We start from the raw sequence: 16,968 nt of genomic DNA on the forward strand, positions 1-16,968 counted from the left end.
AATTTTTGGATTTATGAACATCGCTATACTGTGATATGTATGTTATGAAGTAGCCCCAAAACGTAAATTGATACAAAGCTCTGTGTATCTCAAGATGCTTGAATATTTTTCAAAATTTTTTTTGGTGAATTTCTGAAAGACACTTTGTACTAACTATCTAAAATGACATTTTAAATTTATTCATATTTTTTATTGAAGTTTTAACTAGTTTTATCACTTCATAAAAATTTACTTTGAGGTCCGAAAAACAATTTTTCTCGATTTTCTCCGAAATGACAGAATATATCAAAAAAGTGTCTTCTGTGTATTTAAAGTACGTGAAAAACTGCACCTTTCGTAGAACAACATTTTTTGATTTGCCCTTTGTAAATAGGCGTAAAAGCAATTTATGAAGTAGCCCCAGTTATGATTTGGCCCCACTTCCCCCTACTATTAACTATTATATAAAAAAAAATATTTGAAACGCTGAAAAATTGAGCCTTAACTAAAATTTTAAAAAATAAATGAAATTTGTTGAATGCTTCCTGTAATACATTAAAAAGAAAACATTTGAAAAAGAAATAGAATACGCCGATTATTATTTTCTATACTCTATTATCTAAACTATACTATAATTTATTATATATGGTGCATTCCATTCTAAAAAATACCAAAATCACGGTTTTGATTTTTACCGATTTCTTCATAAAACAGTTATAGAAATGAAAAACTGAATAGTTTATCGTGATGTCCATCAAAAAAGAAGAAATTTTTGCTTTGGCGAAATTTTTTTACCCTTATTTTTAAAAATTTTATGATAGTTTTAAAAAATTTTTATCGCAAAATCCGTGTAGCGAAAAAAAGGTCAAAATTTCAACTTTATTATTATAAAATTTTTGTTCACCAGGATTGTTTGTCATCTCGAGTACATAAATTTTTGCCATGGAACATATGGTTGGAAACGAACTGTTTGGTCAGAAAAGCCAAAAATGTGATATTTTTGCGTTTTTAAAAAATTTTGAACCATTGATAAAAATTTTTAAAATAAGTCGAAAATAAATGTTGTCTTAGCAAAAGTTTCTTATTTTCGGATGGACATCAAGATAGGGTAATAAGATCTGTACTTTTATAGGTAAATTTAAAATCCGGGATTTCGGTATTTTTTAGAATGGAATGCACCATATAATATATAAAATATTTTTATTATATTGTCCAATTTTGAAAAATTGATTTTTTTTTATATGAGAGGAAAATCCTCAGATTTACACGGAATCTTTAAATGGCTCCTGTACATCGGAAACGCAAAATTTGGAAAAATTCCAAAACAAAAGTTGTTTCTAAAGACAAAACCTTCAATTTGAGACGGAGAACGGTGATCTAACTCAATTTTCAAAAATGGGTACATGAGCCCTCATAATAAGAGGATTTTGGCTGAAATTTTTTTTGATCAATTTTTTTTGCTAACATCTTTAAAAGGCTCCTGTACATCGGAAACGCAAAATTTGGAAAAAGTCCAAAACAAAAGTTGTTTCTAAAGACAAAACCTTCAATTTGAGACGGAGAACGGTGATCTAACTCAATTTTCAAAAATGGGTACATGAGCCCTCATAATAAGAGGATTTTGGCTGAAATTTTTTTTGATCAATTTTTTTTGCTAACATCTTTAAAAGGCTCCTGTACATCGGAAACGCAAAATTTGGAAAAAGTCCAAAACAAAAGTTGTTTCTAAAGACAAAACCTTCAATTTGAGACGGAGAACGGTGATCTAACTCAATTTTCAAAAATTGGTACATGAACCCTCATAATAAGAGGATTTTGGCTGAAATTTTTTTTTTGATCAATTTTTTTTGCTAACATCTTTAAAAGGCTCCTGTACATCGGAAACGCAAAATTTGGAAAAAGTCCAAAACAAAAGTTGTTTCTAAAGACAAAACCTTCAATTTGAGACGGAGAACGGTGATCTAACTCAATTTTCAAAAATTGGTACATGAGCCCTCATAATAAGAGGATTTTGGCTGAAATTTTTTTTTTGATCAATTTTTTTTGCTAACATCTTTAAAAAGCTCCTGTACATCGGAAACGCAAAATTTAGAAAAAGTCCAAAACAAAAGTTGTTTCTAAAGACAAAACCTTCAATTTGAGACGGAGAACCGTGATCTAGCTTAATTTTCAAAAATGGGTACATGAGCCCTCATAATAAGAGGATTTTGGCTGAAATTTTTTTGATCAATTTTTTTTGCTAACATCTTTAAAAGGCTCCTGTACATCGGAAACGCAAAATTTGGAAAAAGTCCAAAACAAAAGTTGTTTCTAAAGACAAAACCTTCAATTTGAGACGGAGAACGGTGATCTAACTCAATTTTCAAAAATTGGTACATGAGCCCTCATAATAAGAGGATTTTGGCTGAAATTTTTTTTTTGATCAATTTTTTTTGCTAACATCTTTAAAAGGCTCCTGTACATCGAAAACGCAAAATTTGAAAAAAGTCCAAAACAAAAGTTGTTTCTAAAGACAAAACCTTCAATTTGAGACGGAGAACGGTGATCTAACTCAATTTTCAAAAATTGGTACATGAACCCTCATAATAAGAGGATTTTGGCTGAAATTTTTTTTTTGATCAATTTTTTTTGCTAACATCTTTAAAAGGCTCCTGTACATCGAAAACGCAAAATTTGGAAAAAGTCCAAAACAAAAGTTGTTTCTAAAGACAAAACCTTCAATTTGAGACGGAGAACGGTGATCTAACTCAATTTTCAAAAATTGGTACATGAACCCTCATAATGAGAGGATTTTGGCTGAAATTTTTTTGATCAATTTTTTTTGCTAACATCTTTAAAAGGCTCCTGTACATCGGAAACGCAAAATTTGGAAAAAGTCCAAAACAAAAGTTGTTTCTAAAGACAAAACCTTCAATTTGAGACGGAGAACGGTGATCTAACTCAATTTTCAAAAATTGGTACATGAACCCTCATAATAAGAGGATTTTGGCTGAAATTTTTTTTTTGTACATCAATTTTTTTTGCAATTTAACATCTTTAAAAGGCTCCTGTACATCGAAAACGCAAAATTTGGAAAAAGTCCAAAACAAAAGTTGTTTCTAAAGACAAAACCTTCAATTTGAGACGGAGAACGGTAATATAGCTCAATTTTCAAAAATCTGTACATGAGCCCTCATAATAAGAGGATTTTGACTGAAATTTTTTTTCATCAATTTTTTTTGCTAACATCTTTAAAAGGCTCCTGTACATCGAAAACGCAAAATTTAGAAAAAGTCCAAAACAAAAGTTGTTTCTAAAGACAAAACCTTCAATTTGAGACGGAGAACCGTGATCTAGCTTAATTTTCAAAAATGGGTACATGAGCCCTCATAATAAGAGGATTTTGGCTGAAATTTTTTTTTGATCAATTTTTTTTGCTAACATCTTTAAAAGGCTCCTGTACATCGAAAACGCAAAATTTGGAAAAAGTCCAAAACAAAAGTTGTTTCTAAAGACAAAACCTTCAATTTGAGACGGAGAACGGTGATATAGCTCAATTTTCAAAAATCGGTACATGAGCCCTCATAATAAGAGGATTTTGGCTGAAATTTTTTTTCATCAATTTTTTTTGCTAACATCTTTAAAAGGCTCCTGTACATCGAAAACGCAAAATTTAGAAAAAGTCCAAAACAAAAGTTGTTTCTAAAGACAAAACCTTCATTTTGAGACGGAGAACCGTGATCTAGCTTTATTTTGAAAAATGGGTACATGAGCCCTCATAATAAGAGGATTTTGGCTGAAATTTTTTTTTGATCAATTTTTTTTGCTAACATCTTTAAAAGGCTCCTGTACATCGAAAACGCAAAATTTGGAAAAAGTCCAAAACAAAAGTTGTTTCTAATGCCAAAACCTTCAATTTGAGACGGAGAACGGTGATCTAACTCAATTTTCAAAAATTGGTACATGAACCCTCATAATAAGAGGATTTTGGCTGAAATTTTTTTTTGATCAATTTTTTTTGCTAACATCTTTAAAAGGCTCCTGTACATCGAAAACGCAAAATTTGGAAAAAGTCCAAAACAAAAGTTGTTTCTAAAGACAAAACCTTCAATTTGAGACGGAGAACGGTGATCTAGCTTAATTTTCAAAAATGGGTACATGAGCCCTCATAATAAGAGGATTTTGGCTGAAATTTTTTTGATCAATTTTTTTTGCTAACATCTTTAAAAGGCTCCTGTACATCGGAAACGCAAAATTTGGAAAAAGTCCAAAACAAAAGTTGTTTCTAAAGACAAAACCTTCAATTTGAGACGGAGAACGGTGATCTAACTCAATTTTCAAAAATTGGTACATGAACCCTCATAATAAGAGGATTTTGGCTGAAATTTTTTTTTGATCAATTTTTTTTGCTAACATCTTTAAAAGGCTCCTGTACATCGGAAACGCAAAATTTGGAAAAAGTCCAAAACAAAAGTTGTTTCTAAAGACAAAACCTTCAATTTGAGACGGAGAACGGTGATCTAACTCAATTTTCAAAAATTGGTACATGAACCCTCATAATAAGAGGATTTTGGCTGAAATTTTTTTTTGATCAATTTTTTTTGCTAACATCTTTAAAAGGCTCCTGTACATCGGAAACGCAAAATTTGGAAAAAGTCCAAAACAAAAGTTGTTTCTAAAGACAAAACCTTCAATTTGAGACGGAGAACGGTGATCTAACTCAATTTTCAAAAATTGGTACATGAGCCCTCATAATAAGAGGATTTTGGCTGAAATTTTTTTTTTGATCAATTTTTTTTGCTAACATCTTTAAAAGGCTCCTGTACATCGAAAACGCAAAATTTGGAAAAAGTCCAAAACAAAAGTTGTTTCTAAAGACAAAACCTTCAATTTGAGACGGAGAACGGTGATCTAGCTCAATTTTCAAAAATGGGTACATGAGCCCTCATAATAAGAGGATTTTGGCTGAAATTTTTTTTCATCAATTTTTTTTGCTAACATCTTTAAAAGGCTCCTGTACATCGAAAACGCAAAATTTGGAAAAAGTCCAAAACAAAAGTTGTTTCTAAAGACAAAACCTTCAATTTGAGACGGAGAACGGTGATCTAACTCAATTTTCAAAAATGGGTACATGAGCCCTCATAATAAAAGGATTTTCGCTGAAATTTTTTTTTTAATTAAATTTTTTTTGCTAACATCTTTAAAAGGCTCCTGTACATCGGAAACGCAAAATTTGGAAAAAGTCCAAAACAAAAGTTGTTTCTAAAGACAAAACCTTCAATTTGAGACGGAGAACGGTGATCTAACTCAATTTTCAAAAATTGGTACATGAACCCTCATAATAAGAGGATTTTGGCTGAAATTTTTTTTTGATCAATTTTTTTTGCTAACATCTTTAAAAGGCTCCTGTACATCGGAAACGCAAAATTTGGAAAAAGTCCAAAACAAAAGTTGTTTCTAAAGACAAAACCTTCAATTTGAGCCGGAGAACGGTAATCTAGCTTAATTTTCAAAAATGGGTACATGAGCCCTCATAATAAGAGGATTTTGGCTGAAATTTTTTTGATCAATTTTTTTTGCTAACATCTTTAAAAGGCTCCTGTACATCGGAAACGCAAAATTTGGAAAAAGTCCAAAACAAAAGTTGTTTCTAAAGACAAAACCTTCAATTTGAGACGGAGAACGGTGATCTAACTCAATTTTCAAAAATTGGTACATGAACCCTCATAATAAGAGGATTTTGGCTGAAATTTTTTTTTTGATCAATTTTTTTTGCTAACATCTTTAAAAGGCTCCTGTACATCGAAAACGCAAAATTTGGAAAAAGTCCAAAACAAAAGTTGTTTCTAAAGACAAAACCTTCAATTTGAGACGGAGAACGGTGATCTAACTCAATTTTCAAAAATTGGTACATGATTCCTCATAATAAGAGGATTTTGGCTGAAATTTTTTTTTGATCAATTTTTTTTGCTAACATCTTTAAAAGGCTCCTGTACATCGGAAACGCAAAATTTGGAAAAAGTCCAAAACAAAAGTTGTTTCTAATGCCAAAACCTTCAATTTGAGACGGAGAACGGTGATCTAACTCAATTTTCAAAAATTGGTACATGAATCCTCATAATAAGAGGATTTTGGCTGAAATTTTTTTTTGATCAATTTTTTTTGCTAACATCTTTAAAAGGCTCCTGTACATCGGAAACGCAAAATTTAGAAAAAGTCCAAAACAAAAGTTGTTTCTAAAGACAAAACCTTCAATTTGAGACGGAGAACGGTGATCTAACTCAATTTTCAAAAATTGGTACATGAACCCTCATAATAAGAGGATTTTGGCTGAAATTTTTTTTTTGATCAATTTTTTTTGCTAACATCTTTAAAAGGCTCCTGTACATCGAAAACGCAAAATTTGGAAAAAGTCCAAAACAAAAGTTGTTTCTAAAGACAAAACCTTCAATTTGAGACGGAGAACCGTGATCTAGCTTAATTTTGAAAAATCGGTATGTGAGCCCTCATAATAAGAGGATTTTGACTTAAATTTTTTTTCATCAATTTTTTTTGCTAACATCTTTAAAAGGCTCCTGTACATCGAAAACGCAAAATTTAGAAAAAGTCCAAAACAAAAGTTGTTTCTAAAGACAAAACCTTCAATTTGAGACGGAGAACCGTGATCTAGCTTTATTTTGAAAAATGGGTACATGAGCCCTCATAATAAGAGGATTTTGGCTGAAATTTTTTTTTGAACAATTTTTTTTGCTAACATCTTTAAAAGGCTCCTGTACATCGAAAACGCAAAATTTGGAAAAAGTCCAAAACAAAAGTTGTTTCTAATGCCAAAACCTTCAATTTGAGACGGAGAACGGTGATGTAACTCAATTTTCAAAAATTGGTACATGAGCCCTCATAATAAGAGGATTTTGGCTGAAATTTTTTTTGATCAATTTTTTTTGCTAACATCTTTAAAAGGCTCCTGTACATCGGAAACGCAAAATTTGGAAAAAGTCCAAAACAAAAGTTGTTTCTAATGCCAAAACCTTCAATTTGAGACGGAGAACGGTGATGTAACTCAATTTTCAAAAATTGGTACATGAGCCCTCATAATAAGAGGATTTTGGCTGAAATTTTTTTTTGATCAATTTTTTTTGCTTACATCTTTAAAAGGCTCCTGTACATCGGAAACGCAAAATTTGGAAAAAGTCCAAAACAAAAGTTGTTTCTAAAGACAAAATCTTCAATTTGAGACGGAGAACGGTGATCTAACTCAATTTTCAAAAATGGGTACATGAACATATGAAATTTATTGATTCATTTTGAATTTCGTTACTTAAATTAATTTAAAATTTAAGAAAAATAATTAATTAAAATATCGTTCAAAAGTTAACTAAATAATGATTAAACGATTAAAATAAAAAAATCATAAAGGTTTTCGATCTTTTACAATTCCTTAATATGTTAAAAAAAATCTAATCTAATCAGCTATTTTATTAATTGCTCTCAAATATTTGCAAACTTCTCAATTTTTACAACTTGATCGGTATAAAACTAACCTTGAAATAACTTAACCTCAACCAAAACAAAAGTAAAAATATTCCATAACTTTTTCATGTAGGAAACAAAATTTCGTTTTAAACAAATTATTTACTTACTTTAAAAACCTAAATAGGCCATAAGTATCTTATCAATACAAACACCGATCTCTTGAGCTTCTCTCGTGCTTTTTCAGTACTTGAATCCTTATCGATCGCATGACACAATCTACTTCTAATCAGCTGCTCCGATAACACTTGAAATCCGATAGATTTGGTCGTCTCCAATCTATCAAAAAACACAATTTAAACAAAAAAAAATTGTACAAAGAGAAACAAAAATAACAACATGTTTTATCTTGATGCACTCCTGTCTTCTCTTCATTTGTGTTATCTTCGTAAAGGCGATTAAAATAAAGTCTCTTCAATTCAGTCGGTTTATAGATTCGCTCGTGATTGGTTGCCAGACTCAATATTTCCAAGTACAAACTGAGCTACAATTAACGATTTTTTCTTATCTCTTTACCTTTGCAGATTTTGTCAATAAGTTCCTGTCTCAACATTTTGGAGAGCAGTATTTAAGCTAATAATATTTTTAGGTTATGTTAAGCGTTTTGAGTGATGAAATTATTTAAAAAACATTAGAACATTTTTTTCGTAAACAAATTAAGTGAAACCAGTGAAAGAGAAATAAATTTGAGGTTAGAAAAATGAATCAAACGCCACAAACAGAAACTATGGATCAGACAATTGTTTACATTTATCGGGAAATGATCGAGCCATTTGTGCCCGAGTTTATCACAAATATAGGTTATGTGCCGTGGATGTTTTCGTTAATTGGATCGGCGTTAGTTGGATTAGCGGGAATTTTGCCGTTGCTCGTAATTCCCGTCGATGTTGATGGGGGTGTCAAAGAGAGTGACATCAAGGATAAAGATCGTAAGAAAATTTTCTGTTAATTCTTATCAAATACAAGGACAAACGTGTAAACCTCTTTTGAATGAACGTAAGAATCTTAAGTCAATTTTTTTCGTGAATCATCAAATTTTGTACTGAAATTCGTTCGAAAATGTTACAAAGGGATCTTAAGATCTCAAATTTGAAGTCTATGAACGAGTTTTGGTACAAAATTTGATGATTTACGAAAAACTTAAGATCCTTACGTTCATTCAAAAAGTTACACGTCTGTCTTAAGAGACTTTTGTATGAACGTAAGTATTAAGTCAGATCGTGAATCTTCGAATTTTGTTCTGAAATTCGTTCGAAAATGTTAAAACGAGATTTTGAGATCTCAAATTGGAACTCTATGAACGAATTTCAGAACGAAATTTGATGATTCACGAAAAAAATCTGACTTAAGATCCTTACGTTCATCCAAAAAGTGACTTAACGTGAAATTTTTGTATGAACGTAAGGATCTTGAGTTAAGTTTTTTCATGAATCATCAAATTTCGTACTGAAATTCGTTCGAAAATAATTAAATGAGATCTTAAGACCTCAAAGTTGAAGTTTATGAACGAACTTCAGTACAAAATTTGATGATTTTCGAAAAACTTAAGATCCTTACGTTCATTCAAAAAGTTACACGTTTGTCTTAAGAGACTTTTGTATGAACGTAAGTCTTAAGTCAGATCGTGAATCTTCGAATTTTGATCTGAAATTCGTTCAAAAATTAAGAAATTAGATCTTATGATCTCAAATTTGATGTCTATGAACGAATTTCAGTACAAAATTCGATAATTCACGAACTTCATTTGACTTAAGATCCTTACGTTCATCCAAAAAGTGACTTAACGTGAAATTTTTGTATGAACGTAAGACTTAAGTCAATTTTTTTTCGTGAACCATCAAATTTTGTACCGAAGTTCGTTCAAAAATAAATTAAATGAGATCTTTGGACCTCGATTAGCTCTTCTATGAACGAATTTCGGTACAAAATTTGATAATTCACGAATTTCATTTGACTTAAGATCCTCACGTTCATACAAAAAATCCCACGTTTGTCCTTCTAAAAGTACTTAAGACCGTGATTCATTCAAGTACTCCTCAAACTACGCTAGCAACACTAATTCTACTCCAGATAAGCGTTAAGAATGCGTTTAAACTGACCGATAACGTCACTTTTGTCGATATTTTTCGACCTTTGTTAACTACCTACGTCACGTTTACAGTAAATGTCTGCGGAAAACTTCACCCAATAACCGATAAATGTCGCTTATCAGTATCAAGTTTGTGCATTTTTCGTATGAAAATCTTACGATTTATCTATGCATGCCCTTTATATTGTTCAAATCAAATCAAATAAAATATTCTACGGCTTTGAAGAGCTTTTATCGCGAAAATAATTCATTATCTCACGTACGTGAGAAGATAAAATTTGATTTTTTAAAACAATAATTGCAAAGAATGCTTTTTAAATGAACAATTTTGATTTGATTTTTATTGTTATTGATTGTTTATTTAGTTATTGCATTTTGAAAAATTCGTGGGAATTCCATTGAGGAGTACGAAAATGTGAAATTTATTAAAATTTATCAAAAAATTTAGATTTTTAATAATTTTTTGATATTTTTTTTACAGCTGCTAATTCAAAAACACTCAAAATTCTCTTAAGTTTTGCCGTTGGAGGATTATTGGGAGACGTTTTCTTGCATTTATTGCCCGAAGCATGGGAGGGCGATCAGAAAAATGGCGTCACAGATCGTAAGCAACTTTAAAATTTCGTTCAAAATATTTTTTTAATAATTTTTTTTTTATTTTTTTTTTAGATTCAGGTCATCAACATCCCTCAATGCGCAGCGGAATGTGGGTTCTTGGCGGCGTGCTTCTCTTCACAATTGTCGAAAAAATTTTCTCGGGCTACGTGAATGCCGACGAAAATAATCCGCAGCCAAAATGTGTCGAAATTGCCAATTGCCTTCTGCGGCGATCCAAAGAAACCGGCGAAGAAGTTCCCGAAGGAGCTACTTGTTGTGCGACAAATGGCGGAGATATTGAGGATATTAGCAAACAATGTTTCTTGGCGCATGCCAATAACAACAAAGCCACGAAGGAGCAGGCATCCAAAAAGGTCACTGGTTACTTGAATTTACTCGCAAACAGCATTGACAACTTTACGCATGGACTTGCAGTGGCAAGTTCGTTCCTTATTTCGTTTCGACACGGAGCGCTTGCGACGTTTGCCATTTTGTGTAAGTAGAAAAATTAAAAGTAAAATTTTTTAATTAACTTTTCGTAAAAAAAATTTGAAATAAATTTTGAAAATATTAATTTTTTATAAATTTGAAGAAAAATTCGTAAATGTCAATTCAAAAATTGACCGTTAAAAAAATTTGAAAATTGATTTTTTGCTAATTCAAAATGAAAAATTAATTTTTTTAATAATTTAAGCCAAATTTAATGAACATTTGATTAAATTTTTACATATTTAATAAAAAAATTTCGAAAATTGTCAGTTGAAAAAATTAATTTTAATTATTTTTGATTTAAAATATTTTTTTTTATTTTTAAAATTATTTATTCAATCTTTTAAATTATTTTTTTTATTCTTAAAATTATTTTTTTGATTATTTAATAATTTTTGAATTTTTTAAATTTTTGAAATAAGAAAAAAAAAATTAATTAAAAATTTTAAAAAATATTTAAATAAATTTACAAAACAAAACAAAAATTAAATTAAATAATTTTAAAAATTAAAAAAATTAAAAAAAAAATTTAAAATTTAATATTGATTATTTTTATTTTATTTAAAAATTAATTAAATTAAAAATAATTTTAAAAATTAAAAAAAAAAATTGAAGAAATAATTTTAAAAATTAAAAAAATATTTTAAAAAATATTTTAAAATAAAAAAATTATTTTAAAAATTAAAAGAAATAATTTTTAAAAAAATAATTTCAAAAAAAAAAAATATTTAAAAAATTAAAAAAAAATTTTAAAAATTAAAAAAATAATTTTAAAAATTAAAAAAATATAATTTTTTCAACTAAAAACTTTAAAAATTAAAAAATAATTTAACACTTTAACTAACACATTTCCCCTTAAATTTTTCAGTACACGAAATCCCCCACGAAGTCGGCGACTTTGCCATCCTCCTCCGATCCGGCTTTTCTCGATGGGATGCTGCACGTGCACAACTTCTCACTGCTGGCGCTGGTCTCCTTGGAGCATTAGCAGCAATTTTCGGCTCAAGCGTCACATCTGCCATGGAAGCACGCACCTCATGGGTCATGCCATTTACTGCGGGCGGCTTTTTGCACATTGCCCTCGTCACGGTATTACCCGACTTGCTAAAAGAGGACGACCCAAAGGAGTCTGTGAAGCAATTTGTCGCTCTTATTACGGGAATTTCGCTGATGGCTTTCATGACGGTTGCCTTAGAGCACTAAAAATATCCCGACTAGTCTTTAATTTTTTCTTTCTTCCGAGTCAAATTAAAAAAAAAGTGTCGAAAAAATCTAAATACGTAAAAAAAAATTTTTTTTTTGTTACAAAATTTATTTAATAAGTTTAAAAATCTGTCTCTCTCTCTAGAGTCAGTGTCACTCTGATATTTAGACAAGTAAAAATATTTAACTATTAATAATATTATATTAAAATTATGGAAATTATTGTATGTACAACAGTTACAGTTAACCGCAGACAGAGAAAAATGCTCCAAAAAAATTACTTTTCGATATTCTTTCTTATTTTTTTCCCGATTTTCGATTAAAAACCAAAAAAATTAGCAAAAAAACATGAATGTGATACCTGGTGAAACAAGCTGTTTGTATAATTCTCGTTAAGATGACGTACTTGTACAAATATTTTATAAGATTTTAAAGTTAAAAAGATAAAAACTAAAAAAATGAGCAAATATATCTGTAAATGTTACACAAAACGACGTTTTTCCTTTGAACTTTTGCTACTTAAGAGTTTAAAATTGGGTCTTATGCTCTCGTCGCTTCGATCGCTCCTGTCTGAGGTCGGTTTTTTCGCATCCAGGTCGAAACTTTCGCAAATTTTCTTCAATTTTGACTGCAAATCCACATTTTCCGTCTTCAATTCTGCCTCGAGAGCCTTTTGTTCGATCAATTTTCGCTTGAGATCCGTTAAAGCTGAGTCAATTCGCACCCATTCCGTCTCAATTTTGTCCTTCAAGTGCTGCATTTCCTCCTCAAGTGACATTTTTTGTTCGAGAGCTTCAGTTAATTTCCTTTCGAGGTCGTTATTTTCCATTTTTAGGCGTTCTTCGCGACTTTTTTGCATCTCCAACTTGTTCTGGAGGTTTAAATTTTCAGCTTTTAGTTTGTCTTCTTGGATTGATTTGGAATATTTTCGACAAACGTTCGAATTTATGTTCTCCCGAGACTTGGAAAGGGCTAATTTGCCGCGTAAATCCGTGTTTTCGCTTCGTAATTTGTCTTCGCGTGCCGTGTGACCTGCCAATTTCTCCCGAAGTTCGGCGATTTCCTTCAAAAGTTTTTCCTCCCGTGATTTTTGCAGCTCCAGCATCTTTCGCATGTCGTTACTTTCCGTTTTTAGGATCTCCTCGCGTGATTTGCGGCTTAAAAGTTTCTTCTTCAGCTCCTGATTCTCCGTGCGGAGACTATCTTCGCGCGATTTTCGGCCTGAAACGTCTTCCAAACGGGATTCTAGTTCGCGATTCTCTCGTCGGAGCTTTTCTTCGCGCAATTTGTGGTTCTGGGTTTTCTTTTTAAGCTCCTCGATTTCCGTTTCGAGGTCTTTTTCGCGTTTTTTCATCGAATTTTGATGATCGATGACTTTTTCGATGAATTTTAGCATTTCCATTTTGTAGTTGATTTCCATTTCGCGCAGTTTTTGGTCCTTTTCTTGCAATTTCACGTTCAGGTTGACGATTTCTTCTTGAGCTTCGGTTGCTTCCTTGCAAAAAGATTCGAGTTCGCGGTTGATTTTGGCTTGAATGTCATCGTCGTCGTCTCCGTTTTCGTCAGAGGCATTTGGCTCGTAAAATGTGTAAAGAGGCTCGGCTTCGTCGTCGGCAGAGGACATTTTAACAGAAATTTTTTGTTTGCGGCGACTTGAAACTTGTTGATATCGGAGTTTTTGTTTCCCACCGAATTTCTTGAAGCTGTACGAGATTTTGTGTGACGTATGTTTATCGTACACGAGTTGCTGTCAAAGAAATGTCAAATTCAAGAAAGAAAAAGTGCAAATTTCACAATCGACAGTGTGAAGTTTGCGAAAAAATGTTTTTGAAATTTAAATAAATTTTTTTTGAAAAATAATTTAGAAGAATTTTCAAGATTTCTATTAAAAAATACAAGTTTTAAAAATAATTTTTTATCAAATTTAAAAAAAATAAAATTTAATTAAAATAATAAAAAAAATATAATAAAAAATATTAAAAAAATGCCTTTAAAGTTTTAAAATAAAAATTAAATAAATGTTTAACTTTAAAAAATTTTTTAGATTTTTTTTGATTTCAAACTTTGAAAAATTGTTTTAAAAAATATTTAATTTTGAGTTTTTGTGAAAAATTTAATTAAAATAATAATTAAACCTTATAAGGCGAATATATTAAATATTTTAATTTTTTTGTCTCTTGAGGATTTTTATAAAGGATTTTCAATATTTTTTATTTTTTTTTTTTTTTGAATTTCATTAAATTAATTTGAATTATTTAAGTTTATATTTTTTTAAATTCAAATTAAAAAAATGTAAAAAATAAATAATTAAAAATAAATAATTAAAAAAAAATTTTTTTTTCAATTTTTTTTTGAAAATTATTTTTGAAGAATTTTTCAGATTTCTTTTAAATAATCAAAATTTTTAAAATAATTTTTTGTCAAATTTTTATAAAATTTTAAGTTGTTCAAAAATTCCATAAAAATTTTAAAATAAAAATTAAAAAAAAATTATTTTTAATTTAAAACTTTGAGAAATTATTTTTAGAAATTTTATTATTTATATTTTTTTAAAAATATTTTTTTTGAATGACTTTATTTAAATATTATTTAAATAAAAAAAATAATTAACAATTTAATTAATTAAAAATTTAAATTAATTAAAATTAAGAGTTCTGAAAAATTTTTTAAAAAATAAAATCAGTAAAAAAAGTAAAAAGTTCTGAAATTTTTTTTGCCTCAAAATAATTCAAGAAATTTTTAAAAAAATTTTTATTTGTATTTTTTTTAATTTGAGAATTTTTGAAAATAATTTTTTAACAGTAATTTTGAGAAATATTTAATTAATTTAATAAAATCTAAAAAAAATCTATAAAAAGTCTAGAATCTAATAGAATCTATAAAAATTTAAAATAAATAAAAAAAAAAATTTTAAATATTTTTTTAAATAAAAAATTTAAATAATTTTGTTTTTCAAATTTAACCCTATTAACACCTTCAACGTCTCTGATCTGAAGCCACAAAAATTTAAAAAAAATCCTTATGCCGTTAATTTATTAAATATTTAATAACACAAAATTAGACACAACTTTCAACGGATTAAAATGCTTATTTTTTTTTGTTTTTCGCTAAAATGCATGGCGATTAATAATTTTTTGGATCAATATGGCTAAATTTTAATAATTTCGATAATTTTTTATGTTTCGCAAGATTCGCACTGGTTAAATTTTAAACTTTGATTGAGCTTCGTTTATCTCTGATGGGGACTTCGTGTTCGTTCCAGCGGATTTTCAGCGACATCCGTGCAAATTCGTTTCGTCATTTCCGACAGAGGTTCAAGTTCCTTCGCACTTACGAGCTCGAATTCCGTTACGAAGTAATAAAAATGCTTGTAGCAGGTGTTGACATGAGCTTCGGCGCCAATACTGACAATTCGATCGAAATGATGGATGTAAACGTGCACAAAAACCCTAAAAAGTCGCGTTAGGATTTTTTTGCAGAGCGTCGAGAAGGTTTTCGGGAATGGAACGTCTAAAAAAATTAAAATTATTTTTTTTTTTTGTTGAAAAATGAAAATTTTTTTCTTACCCGTCGTCACGGGAAACAGATCTTCATTGTTAATTTGCGACTCAATCCAGTCCATGAGCAGTTCAATGTACTTTGGCGCCGGTAATTTTGTTGGTTTTTTGTATTTATCGCCGTCAGCCCACAAATACTCGTATCTACTACCGCCGGACATCGTCTTGCAACTCTCCTCCGTGCAATACTCGTTCACTGTGCCGTAGATGAGATTAATTCTGTTGAAGAAATCGACGACGTGCACTGCCTACAAAACTCCCGTTGTGACTCAAAGTTGATAAAAATGCATTTTTTCCGTGATAAGACTCACCAACCAATCGTTCATGGTCTCGCCCTCAGGTAATTTGACGACATCGCGCAAGTTGATGCCCGAATTGAGCGACGCGTGAGCCTGTTTATGCAGCGAATAGCGCATCGTTCCTTGCGAAAACCTCTTTTTGGGTCTAAAAGTCTGCCAGAAAACAAAATATTAGAATTTTTGTTGGAGAATTTCGTTTTTTCACATTGAGCCACAGTACATTTCCTACCTTGCCCTTTTTGAAAAAGTCAAAAAATTCATTGAGGGCCATTTTTTGATGATTGTACGTTCGGTTTTGGCAAATTTGTTCCCTTAGACACCTAAAAAGTTGAATAAATTAAATTAGTTTGGTAAAAAGTTTTCAAAACAAACACGAATGACGCAAAAGTTCGTGACTGAGGGAGTAGGGATGTCAAAAGTGAATAATTTGATGCTTTCTAAAAAAAAATTTTGAAAATTTTATAAAAGTTTTGATTTATAGAGGAAAAAAAAACTATGTCAAAGGAAATTTTTTTTCAGTTTCAATTTTTTAGCAGTTTTGAGTTATAAAATGATTGAAAATGATAAATTAGAGCCCTTTGATAAATTTTTATCCATTTGAAGCAAGATTTGACAAAAATTGCTTTGACACAGTTTTTGACATAGTTTTTGACACAGTTTTGCTCTTGATTTAGTTTTCAAATCAAAACTGTGTCAAAAAAAATTTTTTTTTCAGTTTCAATTTTTTGGCAGTTTTGAGTTATAAAATGATTAAAAATGATAAATTAGAGCCCTCTGACAAATTTTTATCCATTTAGAGCAAAATTTGACAAAAATTGCTTTGACACAGTTTTTGACACAGTTTTGCTCTTGATTTAGTTTTCAAAACAAAACTATGTCAAAGGAAATTTTTTTTTTCCGTTTCAATTTTTTAGCAGTTTTGAGTTATAAAATGATTAAAAATGATAAATTAGAGCCCTCTGACAAATTTTTATCCATTCAGAGCAAAATTTGACAAAAATTGCTTTGACACAGTTTTTGACATAGTTTTTGACACAGTTTTGCTCTTGATTTAGTTTTCAAATCAAAACTGTGTCAAAGAAAAAAAAATTTTTCAGTTTCAGTTTTTTGGCAGTTTTGAGTTATAAAATGATTAAAAATGATAAATTAGGGCCCTTTGACAAATTTTTATCCATTTGGAGCAAGATTTGACAAAAATTGCTTTGACACAGTTTTTGACATAGTTTTTGACACAGTTTTGCTCTTG

At 29.9% G+C, this 16,968-nt stretch overlaps 3 protein-coding genes across 4 annotated transcripts; 1 reads left to right on the forward strand and 2 right to left on the reverse strand.

Annotated features, from left to right (window-relative positions):
- Positions 1–7,918: 7,918 nt before the first annotated feature.
- Positions 7,919–12,331, forward strand: LOC134835676 (zinc transporter ZIP13 homolog). Its single transcript, XM_063850595.1, has 5 exons — positions 7,919–7,960; positions 8,013–8,417; positions 10,059–10,181; positions 10,247–10,669; positions 11,532–12,331. Exons 2-5 carry the CDS (start codon positions 8,189–8,191, stop codon positions 11,864–11,866), a joined length of 1,110 nt encoding a protein of 369 aa, XP_063706665.1. The 5' UTR covers positions 7,919–7,960; positions 8,013–8,188; the 3' UTR covers positions 11,867–12,331.
- On the reverse strand, positions 12,225–13,526 carry LOC134835674 (trichohyalin-like). Its single transcript, XM_063850591.1, has one exon. It carries the CDS (start codon positions 13,488–13,490, stop codon positions 12,348–12,350), a length of 1,143 nt encoding a protein of 380 aa, XP_063706661.1. The 5' UTR covers positions 13,491–13,526; the 3' UTR covers positions 12,225–12,347.
- Positions 13,527–14,895: 1,369 nt separating this feature from the next.
- LOC134835677 (MOB kinase activator-like 3) lies at positions 14,896–16,112 on the reverse strand. Of its 2 annotated transcripts, none has more exons than XM_063850597.1 (4): positions 15,952–16,112; positions 15,735–15,875; positions 15,434–15,671; positions 14,896–15,376 (listed from the first exon to the last, which is right to left on the reverse strand). In XM_063850597.1, exons 1-4 carry the CDS (start codon positions 15,991–15,993, stop codon positions 15,096–15,098), a joined length of 702 nt encoding a protein of 233 aa, XP_063706667.1. In that variant the 5' UTR covers positions 15,994–16,112; the 3' UTR covers positions 14,896–15,095. The 2 variants fall into 2 exon arrangements, with proteins under 2 accessions (XP_063706667.1, XP_063706666.1); XM_063850596.1 differs by having other exon boundaries at positions 15,943–16,112.
- Between the last annotated feature and the right edge of the window lie 856 nt (positions 16,113–16,968).

Source organism: Culicoides brevitarsis, chromosome 3, assembly GCF_036172545.1.
Source record: "Culicoides brevitarsis isolate CSIRO-B50_1 chromosome 3, AGI_CSIRO_Cbre_v1, whole genome shotgun sequence".
In the NCBI taxonomy this organism is placed as follows: Eukaryota; Metazoa; Arthropoda; class Insecta; order Diptera; family Ceratopogonidae; genus Culicoides; species Culicoides brevitarsis.